The 22,022-nt window shown below is 54.0% G+C and overlaps 6 protein-coding genes across 6 annotated transcripts; 3 read left to right on the forward strand and 3 right to left on the reverse strand.

Annotated features, from left to right (window-relative positions):
• Window positions 1-181: 181 nt before the first annotated feature.
• MRS44_001472 (uncharacterized protein) lies at window positions 182-1,674 on the forward strand (the record flags this gene model as incomplete). The annotated part of the gene is made up of 2 exons (XM_046274894.2): window positions 182-236; window positions 311-1,674. The coding sequence occupies 2 exons, from the start codon at window positions 182-184 to the stop codon at window positions 1,672-1,674; spliced, it is 1,419 nt and encodes a 472-aa protein (XP_046138258.2).
• A 226-nt stretch (window positions 1,675-1,900) lies between these two features.
• Window positions 1,901-2,899, reverse strand: MRS44_001473 (uncharacterized protein; the record flags this gene model as incomplete). Its single annotated transcript, XM_065623712.1, has 1 exon — window positions 1,901-2,899. The coding sequence occupies one exon, from the start codon at window positions 2,897-2,899 to the stop codon at window positions 1,901-1,903; it is 999 nt and encodes a 332-aa protein (XP_065480142.1).
• Window positions 2,900-4,136: 1,237 nt separating this feature from the next.
• MRS44_001474 (uncharacterized protein) lies at window positions 4,137-5,698 on the forward strand (the record flags this gene model as incomplete). The annotated part of the gene is made up of 3 exons (XM_065623713.1): window positions 4,137-5,294; window positions 5,428-5,574; window positions 5,630-5,698. 3 exons carry the CDS (start codon window positions 4,137-4,139, stop codon window positions 5,696-5,698), a joined length of 1,374 nt encoding a protein of 457 aa, XP_065480143.1.
• A 362-nt stretch (window positions 5,699-6,060) lies between these two features.
• Window positions 6,061-10,657, reverse strand: MRS44_001475 (uncharacterized protein; the record flags this gene model as incomplete). The annotated part of the gene is made up of 6 exons (XM_046267346.2): window positions 6,061-6,828; window positions 6,883-7,001; window positions 7,061-7,123; window positions 7,180-7,369; window positions 8,059-8,700; window positions 8,753-10,657. 6 exons carry the CDS (start codon window positions 10,655-10,657, stop codon window positions 6,061-6,063), a joined length of 3,687 nt encoding a protein of 1,228 aa, XP_046138255.2.
• A 432-nt stretch (window positions 10,658-11,089) lies between these two features.
• Window positions 11,090-14,687, reverse strand: MRS44_001476 (uncharacterized protein; the record flags this gene model as incomplete). Its single annotated transcript, XM_046274893.2, has 3 exons — window positions 11,090-14,067; window positions 14,128-14,321; window positions 14,434-14,687. The coding sequence occupies 3 exons, from the start codon at window positions 14,685-14,687 to the stop codon at window positions 11,090-11,092; spliced, it is 3,426 nt and encodes a 1,141-aa protein (XP_046138253.1).
• Window positions 14,688-17,356: 2,669 nt separating this feature from the next.
• On the forward strand, window positions 17,357-21,975 carry MRS44_001477 (uncharacterized protein; the record flags this gene model as incomplete). Its single annotated transcript, XM_065623714.1, has 6 exons — window positions 17,357-17,635; window positions 17,846-18,195; window positions 18,546-18,577; window positions 19,338-19,553; window positions 19,610-20,011; window positions 20,063-21,975. 6 exons carry the CDS (start codon window positions 17,357-17,359, stop codon window positions 21,973-21,975), a joined length of 3,192 nt encoding a protein of 1,063 aa, XP_065480144.1.
• Between the last annotated feature and the right edge of the window lie 47 nt (window positions 21,976-22,022).

Here is a 22,022-nt window from a genome sequence, read left to right on the forward strand (position 1 = left end):
GAGTGTGGCGCGAAAGCTTAGCTGCCAACCACCCGGCCAAGGCTGAAATTTGTTCCTACGCGACATCCATCCAGTCTGACTTGGCCTGGCGCAACTCCACCAAATTCGCGATACTTTGCGCCGGATCATCCAATTGACCTCCGCCATCACCAGATCGATTTCTTCCTGAACCAAGTTAATCATGGCGCAACAACCCCTTTCCTCGTCGGTGCAGCCCACCGACATCTACGGAGGAGGTACGCGTAGCTCTAGCTCCCCCATGTCGCGTCCACCCTCCATCAACATCTCCACTAACTTGATCGTCGTCTAGATGAGGTTTCCGCTCTCGTTCTCGACCCAGGCTACTGCTACACCCGAGCAGGTTTCGCCGGCGAAGATGTCCCCAAGTCTATCCTGCCCTCGTTTTACGGCCACACGACGAGCGACCCACCTCGCGACATCTTTGGCGATGAATGCCTCGTCCCCCGCGCCGACTTTGAGGTCCGCAACTATATGAACCGGGATAGCGTTGTGGAAGACTGGGATGTTGCAGCGAGGGTGTGGGAGAACATGCTTGTCAAGCGTCTGCAGCCCGAGCGACAAACACCTCCTTCCAAGAACGGTCTCAACGACGACCCCAAGGACCAAGCTCAGGATGGTGAAGGCGATGTCGCCATGGACGACGCGGAGGCCACAGAATCGGTCGAGAAGCCTTTGGGTGAGAACCCTCTTTTGATCACAGAGGCGCCGTGGAACACGCCTAAGTCGCGAGAGAAGGCTATCGAGATCATCATGGAGAACTGGGGCTGCCCTGCCTTCTGGCTCAGCCGTACCCCAGTGTTGGCAGCGTTCGCCGCTGGCAAGGCCACCTCACTAGTTATTGACGTGGGCGGCGCCAACACTTCGGTCACTGCGATCCATGATGGCATGGTCCTCAAGCGATCCATCCAGAAGTCGCCCGTCGGTGGTCTCTGGCTCTCATCCCAGATTCGAAACCTCTGGGAGACATCAGAGCCCAAGGTTGACCTGACACCCACCTTTATGATCGAGAACAAGACGCCCGTTGATGCCCTGGCACCCCCTTCGGTTCGACTACGCCACTTCCCCTTCCAGATCAGCGATTCCTTCCGCGCCTACGAAGAGGAGCGGGTATTGACCGAGTTCAAGGAGTCCGTGGTGGAGGTGTGGCGTGGTCCTGGCCGATACAACGTGCCTGGCAACGAGGAGTATGTCAAGACGCAACCCGGCCGTGTCTTTGAGATGCCCGATGGCTACAACCAGATGTGGCGCGAGCAGCGATTCCGGGTAACTGAGGGCATGTGGGATGAGAACGCTGGATATCCTATTCCCGAGGCTGAGCGCCTCACCAAGGCTCAGACGATCCCCGAGCTGATTCGCTCAGCCCTGGCTGCAGTTGATGTCGACCTCCGAGGCAACCTTCTTGCCAACGTTGTTGTCACAGGTAGTACGAGCTTGATCAACGGCTTCAACGACCGTTTGAATAACGAGCTGATGGCCATGTACCCCGGCCTCAAGATCAAGATTCACTCGGCAGGCCTGACGAGCGAGCGACGCTTCGGTGCCTGGATTGGCGGCAGCATCCTCGCCAGCTTGGGTACGTTCCACCAGATGTGGATTTCGCGCAAGGAGTACGAGGAGAACGGACCCAACGTGGTCGAGAAGCGATGCAAGTAAAGCACCCAGGCCTCCGATGGGCGTCCTTCCGGCGTATGGAGTTGGGGAGAAGATGTACATTTCAGTTGAAATCCAAGAATGGGCCTGGCATGGCAAAAGTTTAGTCTAGACGGGCGGGATTCACATATCGATGATACCTAACCCCTGACCGAGAATGTGTGAGATGTGATATTGGTTAATATGTGAAAGAGACATTATATCCAAAGTGAGAGCAAGAGCTGATTCTTCAAACAGCCACTCCAGCCTCTTCCGTCTTTTCTTCCGTCTTTTCTTCCGTCTTTTCTTCCGTCTTGTCTCCCGCCTCAAGTTCCCTTTCTACCCTCCTCTGCTTAACCCATGATCCAAGCTGCCCCCAAATACGTTCCTTTTCCGCTGGTGACAACGTAGCAGCCAGTCCGCTTGTGCTGCTTGCAACAAATACTTTGGCACCTTCCCATTCTCCCTGAATGACGCCCATGTTCTCCGTCTCATCTTGCCAGCCATACTTGAAGGCCTTGCCAACAGGCTTACCGTGCCTGACACGCCAGATGCTCTCCCAGATGCTCTTGCCAACGACGCAAACAGACTCAGGCCGGTACTTGCGGCACTTCTCGTGAAGAATCTCGACACCCTCGTCCATCTCCTGCTTGCTAAGCTCGGCACCGTTGCGACTTGGGCGGGCCACAATGTTTGTCAAGCCAAGCGAGTACAACTCTGGCATCTGGCGGTCCTCTGTCGCCTTGCAGGGACGCGGAGTTACACCACTCGAGAAGAGGAGCTTCCAGAAGAGGTTTGACGGGTGGGCATAAGCGTGTCCGGTCCGTGCCGTCTGGATCCCCGGGTTCAGGCCGATGAAGAGGACGAGGAGGTTGTCAGCTATGGCGTCAGGGAGACCTGGGAGGTGGGCGTATGTTGACGGGGGCGCGTAGCCAGCGGGTGTGCGTGCCCGCTTCTTCCTCTGAGGCTTGGCTCCATCGCCTTCTTGGTCATCGTTGTTAATCCTCTTGGAAGCAACAATAGAAGTGGACGAGGCTGAGGCTGAGCTGGTGAATCTTGGCGACCTTCTTCTGTCGCCACTGGTTGAATCCGGCTGGTCTGACTTGAATACGAAGTCGTTGAGCTGCAGCCGTCCTTTGAAAGTTGCCGGCTTGGGAGGCGAGCTGAGAGCTTCCTGTTCCTCGTCTTGGACTTGTTCAACAACAGGCTCTTCTACATCGGCCTCCTTCGTGGCCTTGCGCTTAGCCATCTTGTCCGTCGTTGCAAGTGGAGTTCGAAAAGTCGATTAATTACGGTTGAGCGAGGATGTAGAATTTCAACTTGCTGGTGTCTGTAGATATGGGAAATCCCCCTTGACCATATTCATTTTGCCAAAACACGCCGCGGGAAATGAAGAGGCGTCTGCCTGGTTAGCTTGAGAATAGCTTCAAACCTCTATCCCACGAACCTGCAGACGGATGGGAAGAGACTGTTCTAGGCCATTCGCCACAGGCAGGTCAGCCTTGGGACCGTCAGCGGCTCCCAGCTATTTTCAGCGCTCGCTCAGAGAGGCCCCGGCAATTGTCAGCCTCCGCCACAGCCACACCGGCAAGGGCAGGCAGGTCCAATACGGTGGGGGCTGTGAGACACTGGAGGGCATGAACGAGCCTGGCCCCTGAATCTATCCGCCCCGAGGGACATGGATGGATACGTGGGCCTTGTCTTGACCGACGATACGAGCCGTGGCATCTGCCGGGAGAGTTATTGTCAAGCTGTTCTCTTCGCAGCTTTAATGTTTTCGATAACTGTTGGAGCTGTCTGACGCTTCACAGCTTACTGGGCTTACGCTCCCAACCTCAAACGCCGTCTTCAATCAGCAACCACCACGACGGGCGAATAGGAGGTGGCAGCGTAGCAGCATGGGTCGCTATGGCGCCTCTCAGCAAAGGCCGGATGCTTGCATCTTGGGTGTGCTTGGTGCATCAGCATCAGACATGAGGCAGGATCGATGGGCCCTTGAGCCGCTACTTCCCACCTCTCAATTGGCCAACGCGGACTGTTGGACACGCAGTTGGCGGGGCAGCTGAGAGGGGCATCAGCGTCGGCGGCGGCGCGGCGGCGGGGAAGGAGCTTCACCTACAGTGACGAATGTACCTTCCGCCGGACAAGTAAGGTAAGGTGCAGAAAGAGTCGGGTTCCAGTTGGCAAATCCCAGTAGAACGTCAAGGAAGGTGCGTACCAGTAAGAGCCAGGTTGGCTTGTGTAAGGGTCTTTCCAAGATCAGATTCGTATTTATCACCTCCTTCCCTTCTTCTCGAGCTTATTTTTCCGCCATTCTTCTCCCCTCCATACTCCATCAATTCTCATCCTCCACCGTCTTTCGAGCTTCCAGCTTCTTGTCTGTTAGCTCCCAATTGCTCTTCCTTGTTGCTTCATTGCTGTCAAGGTCTTCTTTCCCCTAATTGTCCTCACCGCAACTCTACCAACCTCTCCCAACATCAGTCGCAATGCAGGCCATCAAGCAGGCTCTTCACATTGGCCAGGGCGCTGATGCCCCTCCCGAGCCTACTCCCGAGGCTCTCAACGAGCTCAAGGAGAAGTACACTCAGGCCGGCCAGGAGCAGGTCTTCACCTTCTACGACTCTCTGTCTTCCGCCGAGCGAGGAACCCTCTACCAGCAGCTCTCCGGCTTCGATCCCGCCCACATCAACGAGATCACCAACCGTGCGCTGAACCCTCCCAAGACCAGCAATGAGCCCGATGTTCTCGAGCCCCTCCCCGAATCCGCCACCGCTAGTATCCTCGACTCCAATGCCGATGACATTAACAAGTGGTACGACTCGGGTCTTGACCTCATCTCCCAGGGTCAGGTTGCCGTTGTCCTCATGGCTGGTGGTCAGGGTACCCGACTTGGCAGCTCTGCTCCCAAGGGCTGCTACGATATTGGTCTGCCCTCCCACAAGTCTCTCTTCCAGATCCAGGGCGAGCGAATTGCCAAGGTTCAGGAGCTTGCCGCCAAGAAGGCTGGCAGTGATGCTGCCGTTGTGCCCTGGTACGTCATGACCAGCGGTCCTACCCGTGGTCCCACCGAGAAGTTCTTCCGCGAGAACAACTTCTTTGGCCTGAGCGAAGACAACGTCAAGATCTTTGAGCAGGGTGTTCTTCCTTGCATCTCCAACGACGGCAAGATCCTCCTCGAGTCCAAGGGCAAGGTCGCCGTTGCCCCTGACGGAAACGGTGGTCTCTACCAGGCTCTCGTCGTCTCTGGTGTTCTCGATGACATGCGCAAGCGTGGAATCCAACACATCCACGCCTACTGTGTCGACAACTGCCTTGTCAAGGTCGCCGACCCCGTCTTCATCGGCTTCTCGGCCTCTCTCGACGTCGACATTGCTACCAAGGTCGTCCGCAAGCGCAATGCCACCGAGTCCGTCGGCCTGATTCTCTCCAAGAACGGGAAGCCCGATGTTGTCGAGTACTCCGAGATTGACCAGGCCACCGCTGAGGAGGCCGACCACAAGCAGCCCGACGTTCTGCGATTCCGCGCTGCCAACATCGTCAACCACTACTACTCCTTCCGCTTCCTCGACTCCATCCCTGAGTGGGCTCACAAGCTCCCCACCACATCGCCCGCAAGAAGATCCCCGCTGCCGACCTCGAGAGCGGTGAGACCGTGAAGCCCGAGAAGCCCAACGGCATCAAGCTTGAGCAGTTCGTCTTTGACGTGTTCCCTCTGCTGTCTCTCGACAAGTTCGCCTGCTTCGAGGTCAAGCGTGAGGATGAGTTCTCTCCCTCAAGAACGCCCCCGGCACTGGCGAGGACGACCCCGACACCAGCAAGCGAGATATCATGACCCAGGGCAAGCGCTGGGTTGAGGCCGCCGGCGCCATCGTTGTTGGCGACAAGGCCGAGGTTGGCGTCGAGGTGTCGCCGCTTATCAGCTACGTAAGTCTACGCCCTTTGAGAGGTTACTTTAGAATGCAATGCTAACATGGAACAGGGTGGTGAGGGCCTGGAGAAGGTCTCTGGCACAGAGATTACTGCGCCTGCTGTTCTGGAGCGCGAGTAGGAAGGCAAAACTATGATACCATGACGGCCAAGTTGGATAGCATGATGACGCTGTTGTCCTTGCTTGGCCAGGAAGTAGGCTTAACGGAGAAGCCGTGCAAAATAACAAGGAGAGATAATGATAACATACCGGATACATAGACGCAAACAAGAGCAATGCCGCAAATGACTGGCAATTCTCAGTACATGGACAGTTTGCACACAGAACACGCACGAGTGAATACATGTTGCATTGAATATCGTGACAATTAACTATCAAAGTTTGTATTTACCGCTCCTGCTCTTTGCCTTGGTCCAAATGTCTATATCTTCAGTTTTTCTAAAATGGCACAAGTCTATGGGAGATTTTAAGCATGTGGTTTGCTAGTTGGGTTGATCCTCGTGCTCAGAAATGAACTTTTCGGCGTCCAGGGCGGCCATGCATCCAGTACCAGCACTGGTAATAGCCTGTCGATACCGCTTGTCCTGAACATCACCAGCAGCAAAGACGCCCTCGACGCTGGTGTTTGTAGTGCCAGGGATGGTCTGGATGTAGCCATCCTCGTCCATCTTAATCTGACCCTTGACGAGGGAGGTGGCGGGGTCGTGACCGATGGCGTAGAAGAGGCCGTTGGCCTCGACAGTCTCCTCCTCGCCGGTGACGTTGTTCTTGACAACAAGGTGGCTCATGAGGCCATCATCGCCACCCTTGATCTCAGTGGCATGGCTGTTGAAGCGCACAGTGACCTTGGGGTGGGCGAGAAGGCGGTTGGCCATGGTACGGCTGGCACGGAGGACGTCGCGGCGGACGAGGACGGTGACATGGCTGGCGTACTTGGTGAGGAAGGTAGCCTCCTCAGCGGCCGAGTCACCACCGCCGATGACGAAGAGGGGCTTGTTTCGGAAGATGGGGACGGCACCGTCGCACACGGCGCAGGCAGAGACACCGTTCTGCCAGTACTTGTCCTCACCGGGGAGGTGGAGGCGGCGGGCCGAGGCACCGGTAGCGATGATGACGGCATCGGCGGTGTGAGTCTCGTCGGGGCTGAACTCGGTAGTGTACTTGAAGGGGCGGTTGGAGAGGTCGAGGGTCGCGACGGTGTCGGTAACGATCTCGGTTCCGAAGCGCTCGGATTGCGCCCTCATGTTGTCCTGTAAAGTGGTTAGGCGGTGATGTTCCCGAGGGGTTCAAGAAGGGCATCTTACCATCAACTCCTGTCCCATGATACCCTTGGGGAAACCGGGGAAGTTCTCAACATCGGTGGTGGTGGTCAATTGGCCGCCAGCGGCGATGCCATTGGCCATGAAGCCCTCATAGAGGACGGCTGTCGCATCGAGTGTCAGTCGTAAGCCGGCGGTGCAGAATTCGAGGGACAGGACTCACGCTTCAACTCGGCTCGTGCCAAGTAGACGGCGGCGGTATGGGCAGCAGGCCCTGAGCCGATAACTGTTCCATCAAGGTCAGCAGCTGTATCCTGGAGGGGCATGGAGTCGATCACGTACTGACAACCTTGCTGTGCATCTTTCTAGCGCCAAACTCGGCTGGGTGTCGTGTGGTCTTTTGTAGAGTAGTTGCGGCGGCGGCAATGGAAAGGCCAGCGCTTGAGCGGAGGGTAACTCGTCGAAAGGCTGAGGAGAACAGTTTGGCGGTGTTGGTGATGGTGGGGGGAGAAGAGAGCGGGATGTTGATCTTCTTAAAAAGGTGTAATGTATGCACGCCTTGGAGCTGGAAAAGAGGTGAGGTAGGGGTCGTGGCTGCCTCGTTCGTTAGTTTCGATGGTGGGGTATCGTCGTCGTCGGAGAGAGAGGGGCAAAATAAAAAAAACGGGCAGGAGCGACTTCGGCGTTTGTGAGAGGCTAGACACCGCGGTACCTTAATGGGGAAGGCGACGCAATGTGATGCAACTGGGGACGGAAACGACGAGGGACGGCGTTTTTCGGGGGACAATTTGGAATGACAATTTGGAATAGAACCATGAGTCGTGATTGGGGAGTTTGACCTGGATCGATTTATAAGCCGGCGCGAGTGTGGAGGTTTCAGAATCTGATGGATTGGTTCCTTGCTTTATCAATCAGTTGCTCTTTCTTTTCTATTCATTCATGCGAGGACCGAAAACCCGTGCTCGTCACCCTCGGCGATTCGGGAACGTTACTAAGCCACCGCCGGCACTTGGTGATGCCGATGGCGAGATGATGATGATTCCTCATGACAAGGGGCACTCGGGCTTGGCTTTTGGCATGATTCATCCAGACTCCCGTCGTTTCTGCCTGATAATCGCTCCCACGACGTAGTCATTTCCCGGTTTATTACACATTCATCGAATACAAAGTAAACGTACTCAGACAACTGGTCGTCTAACGCTGTCCTTCGTCAGCTCCCACGCTGCCGTCTCGCTTTCCAAACCTCGCGCCTAGTGCTCCAATATCCCTCTTGAAGAACTTGCCAAAGTTGCGAAGGTTCTCGTTAATCGTAGCCTTCTCCAGTCCTGTCTGTCCTGCTGCGCCTCCCATGCCCGTGCTGCTCTGGCTGATATCCCTAGCCGCACTGAGCAACTTCTCGCCTAGTGATCCTGCCTCGAACCGTGGGCTTACTGCTGCTGCCATAGTCGGGTTCATCGAACCCAAAGCACCAGCGCCGACGCTGCTACCCAAGCTGGACGAAGTCATGAGAGGCGCCAGTAGCGGTGAGCTAGCCACCAACTTCTCATTAGGCGTGCTGTCTCGGTGAATGCCAAAGAGCTCGATGAGATGTGCGTGGTCTGCTTTGCGAACGCCCTTAAGCTCCAGGATCTTCTTGAAGTTGGTATCGGATCGGTCCGCGATGTGAATCAAATACGCCTGCACCAATCCCTCTGGTGGTGAGGGCCGCACTTGCAATGTCTTGAGCAAGGGGTCAAAGCGGCTCATGCAATGTTGAACTCTCCGTACAAAGCTCGATGGGGGAGCATCCTGTCCGGAGAACGACGCGTGGTGTAGCAGCAGCTTCTCAAACGCCTTGGTGAGAACATACTTGTCCAGTAGCATCTAGAAGCCTATTAGTTGCCATACACCTTGGTCTACTTGATAAGAAACTCACCTGCTCTGCGCCAACTTCAGAGATAGGCCGGCACTGCACAATGCTACTGAGATAGCCTGTCGCCAGATGCTCCACCAGATTGTCGCAGAGCGCCCTGGCATACTGCTGCTTCGAGACAACGGCGAGAATCTCTGCTGCCTTGCCATCCACATGCTTCACCAGCTCTCCTACGTACGAGCTCTGGTCGCCCACGCTCTCCATTGTGCTCCAGTTGGTGTTCTTCATCTCACGCCAGACGCCCTCGCAGTCCACCTCAACTGCCCGTACAAGCGCCAGCACAGATGCGCTCGCCACGCCTAGGAAGGCATCCGATTGCGACGATAGGTCTACCTTGGGCACAAGCTCGCTATCAATACGCTTTTTGATGCTCTCCTCGAGCTGGCTGGTGTTGACGTGCCAAAAGTCTGCTGTGTTTAGAACAAGCACCACATCTTCGATCGGGGGACCTTGGGGGCCTCCTGACTGCAGCCTGTATAGCAGAACTTGCTGTGCATACTCATCCAGGTATTTGGCAAGTGTCTTGGCCAGGTCAAGGAGACGCTCGCTAGTGGATAACTTCGCGCATTGTGACAACGTGAGTTTGTAGAAGTGAAACAACTCGATCGCAGACGTCATGACAGCTTGAGGGGAGAACTCCTCGTCCGGCGGGATGAGTGGCTGGTTGCGGTACTTTGGTATCATGGCCGCAAGTTGCTTATCCTGCGACTCAACCCATAAGCTCAAGTACGGCTCAAAGGCAACAGAGATGAGTCCGTGAAAGCTATGCGTCTTCTCTTCAACCGAGCCAAGCGTGTCAATGCTCGCTCTCGATGACGTCGCGAATCGCTTCTCGAGGCTCTGCTCAAAGTCCAGCGTCTCCTGAAGACAGCTCAGAAGTAGGTTGACGTCAATCTTGTTGCCGTCGGTTCGCCGCATGCTCCGCTCCAGGATACCTTTGAAGTCATCGCGAGTTCCGTCACAAAACGCCGTCGCCAACGTCTCGTTGGCCCTCCAGTGAGGAGGAAAGATCATGGCGTGCTCGTCATCGTGTGTCTTCATCATCCGCTTAAACCATGCATATCGCCGCCCGATGTTGTCCAGGCTGCCAGCCTCGTCATTCCCGCGGAAGACTTGTCGGTACTCTCGCAGCTCCGTATTGACGTACCATGCCATGAGACGAGCCTTGGCCGAGTCCCCAAGGGCATCCATGACGAGACATGCTTCGACGAGTGTCCCCCTGCGAGCGCCAACCTCGCTTTTTGCAAATGCCATCTCAAAGTCCTCGCAGACCTGCTCCAGGAGCTCCCGCTGCAGCTCAGCCACGCCTCTGCTGAGCGTCGCAATCTGCTCAATGCTCCGGTAACTATTAAAGTGCTTCATGAGCTGAAGTACAGCCTGCAACAGTCCTGCGCACTCTCGATACTGGCGCGTCTTGGCCAGCCCCCTGAGTTGCTCATACGCTGTCGTCAGCATCTGTAGCCGCTTGAGGGCTGTCATGCTCAGCGTCAGGTTGCGCTTTGTGCCATCAAGTCTCTTAATATCGGCCGTCATGGATGTGATGTTCTGCTCCGTCTCGATCGCTCGTGACCGCACCGTCTCTATCTTGCGGAAAAGCTGAGCGAGCTCAGCCTGTGCCGATTGCATGCGCTCCAAACTGGAGTCAGGCCCGTAAGCCTGGTCAGTCTCCAGGGCTGAGATTTCGTTGGACAGGGCATTCTGGTGGCTCTGTAGGGTCTTTGACACTTCGCTAATAGACGATACGGCGGACGGATGGGAAAAAAGGATGTTCAAATGATCTATGGGGTCGTAGTCGACTGTCGCGAAGGCACAGTTAGGCGCGTCCATGGCAAGGAGAGCAAGGGTGGGTAGGTAGGTAGGCAGCTTACCTGCATCCAAGTCTGAGGCTTCGGGCAAATTTCCGTTCATCTTGGCGGTCAATTGAAGGCCCAGTGCAACCAAAATCTCCTATGCCTCAATGAATAGAAGTTGATGCTGTTGAACTGGGCATGAGGAAGCGTCTACAGCTGTTGTTGCTTCTTGCACGTGTTAACTGTCATGATGGATGGTTGAAAAGTGGGTCTTTGATCAACCATAAGCTGCCCGTCGTGCCGCCCCAACCCACGCGGATGTGGCTGAAGCGCGGGCTCTTGTTACCCCTGAACGACAAAACACCAATGTCAAAAGGCGGGTGAGGCCAACCAACGCTTCAGGGGAATTATATGAAAAATCCAAAATAGGTGAGATGTGATTGTTATCAACTCTTTGATTCGATGACTTCGCTGCGTCCACCTCCAATGAATGCTACTTCACTAGACAATGGAACTGTAACCACTGAACAGTACACATACAGTACTCTGCCTACTCCGTATCTGCAGGCCTCTCGATATCCATGCTCTCCTTCTCTTTTGCAGGAGCGTCCTTGCCCTTCTTCTTAATTCCGAAGCGCCATGCGTTCATCCGGCTCTCCTTGGCGTCCTTGGAGCGGAAGCTGCCTGTCCCCAGTGACGGACTGCTCGTCATACTCTCAGTGCCTCGTCCAAGGGGAGTTGAGTCCTCGCCGAATTCATCCAAGTCGCCAATGCTGGACCGGTGCTCCGCAGACATGTTCTTCTCCGAGAAAGTAGCACTGCCTGGCCCCTTCTTAAAGAGACCCGAGTCCTTGCCCAGTCTTGAAGACAAGCTAAACTTACTCGAGCTTCCCTTACGGAAGAGCTTCTTGACGACATTCTCAGGATCCTTATGGCTAGGAGCATTATGATCCGTCGAGTTGGAAGCTGTCGAGTCGAGATTCAAAGACTCGTGGGACTCCGACACTGACAACTGAGTATGCACCGAGAACGTATCTCGAGACATTCGCGAGTCTGAAGGTGAGTCGTCTAGGCTAGGAGGCACCTCAATCGAAGGTGTGAGCGCCTCCTTGCTCTTTGATCTTCCTTCCTTGGACTTGTCCCGGTGTCGCTCTTTTTCCTTGCCCTTGGACTTCTCTTTTTCGGCACCAGAGTCCTTCTCCCTAACGCCAAAGATGCTACCCATAAATGTGGGCGCCGCCGGGTTAAGTCGTTGGCTCATGGATGCTCTGTGGCTCGGAGGACGAGAACCAATGACACCCACTTGACTAGGTGACGTTTGGGGGTTAAGCAAGTCGTCGACATCCAAGATCTCATCCTCGGCAGATGCAAGGGAAGTTTCTAGATTAGACGGAGATCCACCAATTGATGGCCGACGAGAAGGGTTCCGTGAAGGCCATCGCCCTTCATTGGCCGACCACATGCGGTTCTTAGCAATCAAAGAGAAGTCACCTGGTACTCCCCAGATGGAACCACTGTCCGTAGAGGGTCGTGGAAGATCTGTCGATGCTATCGATGCGGGGCGCGAGTTTGGCGAGTCTCTGTCACCAGTGAGAGCTCCTGCACTGCTGGCAAACGGGTTCAGCCGGCGAGTCGAGAATGACTTTGAGCCAGACCCAGCAGTTCGACTCGATTCTGGACCCGCATGCGGCTTCATCCAGCTAAAGCTGATCCTGCGCTTGGCTCCTGAGATCTCATGGTCTTCCAAACTTCGAGGGAATGATTGGCTCTGGCCCGGTTTAAGAGTACCAAAAAGAGGTCCCAGTTCGTCGGATGGCTTCGGGGCTCTGTTACGCTGGAAGTTAGACAGCAAACTTGTCAGTCTGTGCCCGGTTGCCGGGGGTGCCGTTGGGGATGCGTGCAGATTCAACGACTGGGCGTCGCTCTCTGTGTATTGGGGGAACGGTAGGTTGTGCGATGAACCCTGCGGACTCGAGAAGACATTCAGTGACCGGCCGTCCGATGAGGCAGGAGACTGTGGGCGGTCATCCTCGCCAGCTGTGATAGCCTCAGGCAAGAAATGAGAAGGTGGAGGTCTCGACTCGGTGTCCTCCAGAAGCTCGTCAAAGATATCGGATGGGAGGAGGGCATGCGCGGTAGGGCTCAGAGGTCCGGCGGCTGATCTAAAGTCCGATTCTGACTGGTGATCGTCGGGGTTATCAGCAGTCATATCCATGAACAACCCTGGGCCAAAACCTGCGCGGGTGAAACCAGTCGAAACGGGGAAGCTGTCTTCGGGAATGGCGAATTGGCCGGGCGGAGACGACAAGTTCAGGTTGGAAAGAGAGTTGCTGTTCCCGCTATGCCGCTTGTCCTGAGTTGACACCGGTGGTTCATATTCCAGGGCCGCAGGATCTGCCTGGTTGTAGTAGGCGAGGCCGGATTGGTGTTGAAGGGCTGCCAGTTGTTCCGTCAACGCCCTGATGTGCATATCCAGCTGATGGCCCTTCTTAGTCTCAGCAACCAGCTGGCTGTGCAACTCTTTCCGCCTACTTTCCCACTCCTTTCGAACTTGGGCATCGTTCTCCTTCCACTGCTCGTCATTGCCCCCTGGGAGTTGCTCCCGGGCAGCCTTAAGGTCTTGAAGCTGCTTCCCCTTGTCTTTCAGCTCGGCTTCCAATTCTGCACACTTCTCTTGAAGCTCCGCGTTTGACTCGTCAAGCTCTTGACCTTGCTTATCGCGGTTGGCTTCCAGCTCCGTCTTCTGTGCATCAAAACCCTCCCTCTCGTTCTTCATCCTCTCAACTTCGCTTTCGAGCTTGGCAATGTTGTCTCGAACCTTGGACTTCTTCTTCTCCTTTTCATTCAACTGATCTCGCTTTCTCCCACGCTCCTTCTCTGCAGCACGCATCTGCTCCATGGACGTTCTCACGCCGGATTTGAGCTGTGCGGTCTGGTCTTCCTTTTCCCTCAGAGCTTGTCTCTTGGCATCTTTCTCTGCCTTCAGCTCCTCTTCCTGCTGTCGAAGTTCGCATTCTTCTTTAGCGATCTGAGCAACAATCTCGTCAACCTCCCTTCTCGTAGACTCAAATCGGCGGTTAAGCTCATCCAGAGACAGTTCCGGGCCATCTGACGTGGACGCCCTAATTTGCGGTTGATCCAGGCTCGCAACGGACGGCGAATGTCGCCGATTGACCGTATTTCGTCGCTGGCCAGGAGCGGTCGTGCTCACATCGGACGTGGACGCGTTGTTACCATCGAGAACGGGAGCTGCCTCAACAGAGGGCACGGGTGGCTTTCTTTGCGAGTCGGCATCGTCGGTTTCGTCCCCAAGTCTAGGGCGGGGGTGATCATTGTTGGCGAAACTTGTGGGCACGCGCGAGTTGCCAAGCTGAGGTTTGCCATCCTTTCCGAAGGTTCGCAGACGAAGAACCTGGCTTCCAGCCTGGAAGTTGTTCGGACCGACAGCTACGACTCGAATGTTGTAAAAATGGTCGGGCTTGAGCCCTGTAACGGTAATGGCAACTTCGTTTCCGGGCGAATCGCCGACTATAAGGGAGCCATGTCAGTGGCCACAACAGGGCAAGGAGAAGATACACCAGCACCCACCATGAACGCCATTGACTTGAATAGTGTACTTTTGCACAGGTCTGTTGCTATTGGGTCGAGTCCAGCTCAGGGTGGCGGCGTCGGATCGAATGCCAGCAAGCGACACGTCGGGAGGCTCAGGCACGTCGACCCCGAGAATGTTAATGAGGTCAGGGACGGGTTTCCATAGCGTCTGCCACGAGCGATGCAGCAGCCTTGGGATTGGGAAGACAGCAGTTAGCACAAGCGAAGCAGAGAGGAGGAATTATGCATCTGCCGAGGGACATGAGGGGCAGAGGGAGAGGTGACGTGTTGGGCAAAACTCACCAGACGACGGCGCCGAGTGTCAGAACCATCTTGAAGTGGTCTATCAGCAGAACATGGATGCGGATATCTAGCAATGCCTCGATGGACGCCGGGGACATATGCTCGAGCAGGCGGCGAGGGTCAACGAGGAGGGTGAGGCTGCAGAGCAGGGCGTAGAGCAAGGCCTTCTGGTAACTGGCGCGAGGGCTATAGACCCACCAGAAGCCGAGGACGCTGAGGATGAGAGTGGTTAAGACGGGCAACTCCCATGACATGTTCTCAAGCGCGGTCCCGGTCCTGGAGGATGTTGATGCTTTGGAGACGGACCCGGGCGTCGAGAGTGTCGTGTGGGATCCAAAGGTCGGGTCGGCAGATGCCAGTGGGCAGGAAAAAAGGCGGGCGTGGAGCGTGGAGATCCGGGCAGGTTCCAGTTAGGCGGTTTTCCCTGCTACAGCGTGAGGTGTCCAGTAAGATTGTCGGCTGCAGGGCTACAAGTGCGGGCGGGGGATATGGGCACTGTATCGGCCGCAAGCGATCTGGTACAAATGGGTGTGGCGAGGCGGATGTGACTGTGTCAGCGACACTGTGCTCTGATTGTGGTGCTGTTTCATCACGATTCCCATTCGCAGTCGCCAGCGCCTGTTTTACTTTTATTCGACCAGGGCAGGGAGCGCTTGTCGATGGATGGATGCCTCCTCAGATGACCTGCGCTGGCTGCTTACACGTCTTTTATCAGTGATGCAAAGCCCATCATCGGACCGCCCGGACGATGGATTACTTGGTCCGGAATGGCTCGCAAACGAGGCGCGCACACTAGTGTCAGGGAGTTGGTCTGTAAACGTCAGTGATGATGTTTCCGGTTGCGAGTCTTCAGTTGGCAGAAGACGGACTCCGTGTCCAACGGGTGTTCTGCAGCAGCCAACCACCCGCCGATGCCTTCTGTCACAGGAACAAGCCGCACGTCTGTCATCGGCTGTAGGTATTTAACGTTAAGGTTTATGCCAGCTGCCGACCAGCATGGAATGTTTGCGAGGCGTAAAGATGCATGTGGCAACTGACAATGTTGTAAAAATTATCCGATGCAACTGGGCAGAGAGACTATTACAGTACAAGATGAATTATAGCTCAATATCCAGTTCCCATAATACCCATCGTCCAGCACATGGGGAAAAAACTCCGGAGCTTACCTTGCCACGGCCGAATAGGCTCCCTACCCATAATCAAGATCCAGCTTGGCAGCAGCAAGAGCCGGAGATCGCCTCACCTTAGCGTCCGCTCCTCTTCGGCTCCCAGGGTTTCTAGGGCTTCTTCCAAGCTTCCCAAAATGCATCGGGGCTTTGCCCAACTCGGCATCACTCATCCTTGTCTTGTGCAACGGGCCGATCATGCCAACGTCTGGCTTCAGACATGTGAGATTGTCAAACCACACGGCAAGCGCATGATCCCTGATGCTTGGTAGCATGAATTGCTCGACACAGCGCCTGATGACATTGGGTAAATAACAGTCACTAATTCACAGTCAGAAGGGGAACGAGTCAGCAATCGGGCAATATCCCACATTGTTCATCCACTACGTTACGCACGCGTGGTCGGTTCCTCTGGCCTCAAACACATGGATCGATGACATCAAATCACCTCGGCACAACGAGATCCAATACGAAAGCCATCGAGAATAAGGGCAAAAAAATGGATAGCGACCCGGTAATCTCCACCGATGCCCTGTGGCGTCAAGTTCAAAGTAGTCGGTACTTGCAAGATACAGCCCCTCATTCAGGCACGGCCTCGGGATCACGAGAAATCAGAGACAGAGGTGAGTGAAGAACTAACTTGGCGGCTGTAATCGAGATCTATCTCTCCGATTGCTCCTCGCCTGCTACAGAAGGTTAGAAGTGCCAAGACGCCAAGCGGTGTTGGAGGGAAAGACGTCTCCAATTAAAAATTCACTGTTCTACCGGTTGTGTGTAACACGAGAGAGAAGAAATAAACGACACAAAAGAACGACAACGCACCTCTCACTCTTCCTCAGACTATGACCTTTATCATACACATACAAACTATTTTGAAACTGTTTTAAAATACTAAAAAAAAAAAAAGACTTTTTCTTTAAGGAGGATCTGCATCCCTTAGCACTATATAGGTAGTCTCATTTTGATCTTAACCTGAGTATATGAGTATTTGACGTTGGTGAGAAATGAATCACTAACTGACAAAGAGTACAATCAGAGTGATAGGAAAATACACAGTGAGGAACATAAACAACAAACAAAAAGCAAATAAAATGTCCTGGAAGTTAACCGACTTGCCCGATTGGGAGAGGCCAAACAGGACAAGCAAAAAAACATGTCCGATATAGGTATCTGATAAATATGATACCAGGCGAACCAGGTTGAAACAGAAGGAAATTAAGCACATTCTCAAACTTCATAGTTATTTGCTGGTTTAGATATCGCAAAAGTGTACATAACATCCACACTGTTCCTGTTGCCTTACGTTGCTCTCATTGTCGTGGCGGCGAGCCAAATACCAGACTGCTCTTTGGATGGTGGCTTTCTTTCAAAATCCAAATAGGCCTTACTTAATTAATCAGATTATCACCGCCCATCATGGGTCACATAAAGGGTGTGACTGACCAGTTGTGCTCAGGGTAGCATCATCCAATCTTGAGTTGTTGGGGGGTGGGCGCAATTACCGCTCTACCTCTCGAAATAGAGCTGGTGAGTAGGCAATGTTGCCAAGACGAAGTACCGAATAAGTCACACAAAGTAATAACTGAATCAGCCAGTAGCATGGAGAATCCCTCGAACTGATTAGCTGAGGCCTTGATCTTTATGTCGTCAGATATACATATATCAGAATCCAGGCAATCTTATAAGGATAATTCTCAACTGCAATAATAGTATAACATATTCGCAATTTGAGACATACAGAATTACAACTTGCACACATGTCTCCTATCGATCTAAACATACAGAACACAGCCGGAGAGAATGTCGATGAACCTCATGAAGCAAATTTAATTCCTGAGCCTCATTCTCAAGACAAGAACTTTGGGCAAGACTGGTTCTTGACTGCCCTGGGTGAGCCTTCTGAGCAGGCAGATCCTTTGCGTCTCAAAAATGACGTTCTTGACGAGTTTTTAGCAAGGTACAAAGCAGCTATTGAAGGACAGTATTTAGAAAAAGGAAACCATGGGTGGAGCCCCGGCCCCCGCGAGTTTGAGCAAGTATTTAGGCCAACGGGCATGTCAAGACCCTTGCCTCAGTTCAAAAGCCAAGTCGCCCGTGAGTGCGAGCGCCTCATCCACCAACTAGCAGGAAAGCGGTACAGGCGGAAGTAGACGCTGCCGTGGAACTGCTGGATGGATGTATATGCGAACGCTAAAAACAATATCCGAAGCCGTTGGGTGGAACAGGGCATCTGGGGGCATAACTAGGGTGACGCCTGGCCCGACTTTCGTTCCCCCATGAAACTAGGTGAGTTCATGGGGGGTGAGGGTCCTGCCTTTGGATGTGCCTACGAATGCATCATGGGCAAGACAACGACGGTCATAACTCGCTGGGCGCATGAAAAGCCCATGCTTGCTGGGACACCAGGACATGATGTCAGGTGCCGTCAATGGCGCCTTCAACAACTCAAGCAGATATTTGAAGCCGCTCCCAAAGTCCGTAATATAGGGGCGTCTCATCCTGATCACCAATTTGAATATCAGCTTTCCAAGGAGTACGAATGGATCAAGGATGAGCTCGACTTTCGCGAACCCGGACACCATCACAATGTGAATAGGTTAGCCCACTACAGTCTAAAAAAGAACTGGATTCGAGATGGCATCTGAAGCCCTGCTTGAGAACCTTGCCAAGGTCAGAGTGGGAGCATGAGATGGGCAGCGCAATAGTTAACAAATTTTCTCAGCTAAGGTAAAGAATCTTAGCGTATGGTCCAGGATTCGAGTGCGTGAGCCGTTTGTCCTAGAGCAGCTCTCAACCTCCAATATACCCTACACTTTAAAAAAATGGCTCGGATGTTAAACTAGAAATCTCAATAGCAGAGGGAGACAAATGTTTAATAGAAACAGATTTCTTACTTTAAGAAGGTGAACAATGATCAGCATGGTATTGAACTCTTTATGGTTAAAGGTTCAAACTTGACAAGACAAGCGAAGAGATAAGTATGTATTGGATATCGTTATTTCGCAAGGCTCTTGGTACTTCCTTGTCATTGGGTTGGTTTAAACAAGCGAATACACACAGAAAGCAATTTACAAAATTATGCCACTGTCAAATAGAGAATGCCTTGTGGAACAAAGAACTGTCAGGCTATCCCACGCATTGTCCTCAAAGATTCATGTGATAGATTCTGCTGGGGCGTTGATGGGCGTCTAGACCCCTGCGCGGTAGAGGCTTGTACCCTCTACAACGACCTGTCAGCCCCCCCAATGTTGGGCGGGACGCCCCTCAACGCCCAGGACGGGCAGCCGCTGCGAAACTTCGTCATTCTGAGCTTCCTGTTACTGCACCGGCCGCGGGAGTAAAACGCCTCCATGCGCTCCCCTTTTTTTTTTACTCGATCACACCTCGTTGTCATCATTTTCAGGCATCATTTCTTGTCTTATTTTTTCCTCTCTCAAGATCCCTCGAGACTCGTTTGTGGTTTTGTTCCATATTCACATTTACACGCTGCTTTTGAGCTCTGGTGACGTATTCACCTGACCGGCAAAAAAGAGAGGCCCGCCCAACCAACCAGCAAGCGTCCTTTTTTGTACCGGGTACCTCGCCCGCTTCCTGTTGCGCTCAACCCGCCTCGACCGACCCGTCGATTCGACCGCCCAGTCCCCCAACAATCCGCATTCCGTCCGCCTTGAACTCTTCTTGATAAACATCCCGTACGCTTATTTCCTCCCTCCGTGTACGGGTAAAGGTTTTTTTTAGGCTCCTGGTTGTTCTATGACCTCGACCGAACGTTCACTCTGTCGTACCGTTCCGTTTCCGTTCCGCCTCTTGAAGCTTGTGATCGACCGCCCTTCGGATCGTCGTCGAGTCGGCCCCGCGACAAGCCGCTACAGTTTCGCACCCAGCCTCGCCTTGTTGGAGAGAAAGAAGAACTCGAGCGCCTCGACGCCTTCCGCCCGCCAGAGGCAAGATGCAGTACGTGCGCGGCCTCAGCTCGTCGGTCTCGACAGCATGGAACTCGATCAATCCAGCCACCCTCAGCGGCGCTATTGATGTCATCGTCGTCGAGCAGGAAGACGGCTCGCTGCTCTGCTCACCGTTCCATGTCCGCTTCGGAAAGTTTTCTCTTCTGCGGCCGTCGGATAAGAAGGTCGAGTTCAAGGTCAATGGCGTAAAGCAGAACTATTCCATGAAGCTTGGCGAGGGCGGCGAGGCCTTCTTTGTCTTCGAAACCACCGACAACATTCCCCAGTCGCTACAGACATCACCCCTCGTCTCCCCTGCGTCTAGTCCCGCGAGCAGTCCACCTCTGGATCCCGAGCAGGCTTCGGCAGCTGGTTTACAGGAGCCAGAAGCCTTTGAGCTCGATGCCTCCGAGAGCAAACCTCGTCGACCGCCTCCCGCTGTTCTCTATAACAAACAGAACGAGCATGGTATGTGTTTGACTTTGCTTATTCTGTGACACCGACTAACCTCCTGTGCAGGCATGATTACGCCATCGACCTCTCCTGAACTACGCAGCGCTCGTCCAGCATCCGGCGATTGGTCTTCGAGCATACCCCGACCGCACAGCGACGATATCCTCCGCCAGAGCGCCCGGAGTCAAGATCGAGACGGGAATAGTTCCATTGATGGAGATTATGTCGCTTCTGAGCGGTCCCTTAGCCCGCCCCCTCTTGGCCCTAGGGAGGCCCTTGAGCGTGCCAGGGCACTCTCCAGGGAGTTTTCCGCCGCCAACATTCCTAGCAAAGTCACCGACACGGGCGACCTCATGCTGGACATGACCGGGTTCAAGAGCAACGAGGAGGACATTCTGCGGGCCGAGATCCTCGCTCGCAAGATCCTCTCTGAGGAGCTGGATGGCAACTATGACATTGGCGCGCTCTTCGGCTTTGATGAGCAGGGAAACCTGTGGATCTATAGCAGCGAAAGCGCCAAGCAAGCTGCCATGAACAAGACAATCGAGGGGGCTCTGCAGTCCCATCGTCAGCATATGGCAGCCGATGCTGTTTCGGATCCCGGATATCAGAGCGACAGCAGCGATGCCACTGCGGCGCCTCTTCCCTCCCATCGCCGATCCGAGTCTGATGCTGGTCCAGCGGATCTGCAGACACCTCCTCGGACACCACCTGGCTCTTCGGGCCACGCAGGAGATCCTAACAGGAACTATGCCAAGACCTTACGGCTTACTAGTCAGCAGCTCAAGGACTTGAACCTGCAACCCGGAGCGAACGTCATGGCCTTCACTGTCAACCGAGCAACATGCACAGCAAACATGTATCTCTGGAAGCACGAGACACCTGTTGTCATTTCCGACATTGACGGTACAATTACCAAGTCGGATGCTCTGGGGCATGTGTTGAACATGATCGGCCGTGACTGGACTCATTCGGGCGTTGCCAAGCTCTATAGTGATATCTCTGCCAACGGGTACAATATCATGTATCTCACAAGTCGATCAGTCGGCCAGTCTGATACCACAAGAGCATATCTTGCTGGCATTGTCCAAGACGGTTACAAGATGCCGCCAGGGCCTACTATTCTCTCCCCTGATCGAACAATGGCAGCGTTGAGGCGAGAAATCTACCTTCGCAAGCCCCATATCTTCAAGATGGCTACTCTCCGAGATATTCGCAACCTATACGGCCCGGACCGTACGCCCTTCTACGCTGGTTACGGAAACCGATTGACTGACCAGATCTCGTATCGAACTGTCGATGTACCTAGAAACAGGATTTTCACAATCAACTCCAACTCAGAGGTTTCTCTCGATCTTTTGAGTCTTAACAAGCTCAAGATGAGCTACGTCAACATCAACGAAGTCGTCGACCACTATTTCCCTCCGGTGAGCACACTGGTCAAGGGTGGTGGTGAAGAGTACACAGATTTCAAGTACTGGCGAGATGATCCTCTCGCCATGGCCGACTTTTCGGCGAGCGAGAGCGACGAGGATGATGTTCGTCCAGGACGGCAAGCTCCCGTGTACGCGGATGAAGAAGAAGAAGAAGAAGAAGAAGACGAAGACGACATCGATGACGAAGAGGGAGAGGAAGATGACGAGGACATGGATGAGATTGGCGAAGGTCTCGCTGATAGCTACATTTCCCGCGCATCCATGGACGAGTTTGCAGAGGCAGAGAGTGTTTTGAGTGGCAGTGTCGACGAGGAGCGTCTAAGAGCATCTATGACACAAGACCTTGAAGAGGCTGACGATGAAGAGGACGACGAGGATGTATATGAAGATGGTGAAGAGGGTCATGAAGACGAAGAAAAGGGCGAGGACGCCTCTGGCGAAAAAGCGGCCGTTGAGCATCAGCACAAGCGAAAGACCAGCGTCGTAGAGGACGTCCTCGCCCAGCATATCACTGGGGTTGGTCATCTCTCCGTGGAGAAATAAAAGAGTCGGAAGTGAAAGCTAAGCATGGTTAACAGGGGACTCGGGTA

This window comes from Fusarium solani (genome assembly GCF_023522795.1).
Source record: "Fusarium solani strain SB1 chromosome Unknown bctg00000000, whole genome shotgun sequence".
NCBI classification, from domain to species: domain Eukaryota; kingdom Fungi; phylum Ascomycota; class Sordariomycetes; order Hypocreales; family Nectriaceae; genus Fusarium; species Fusarium solani.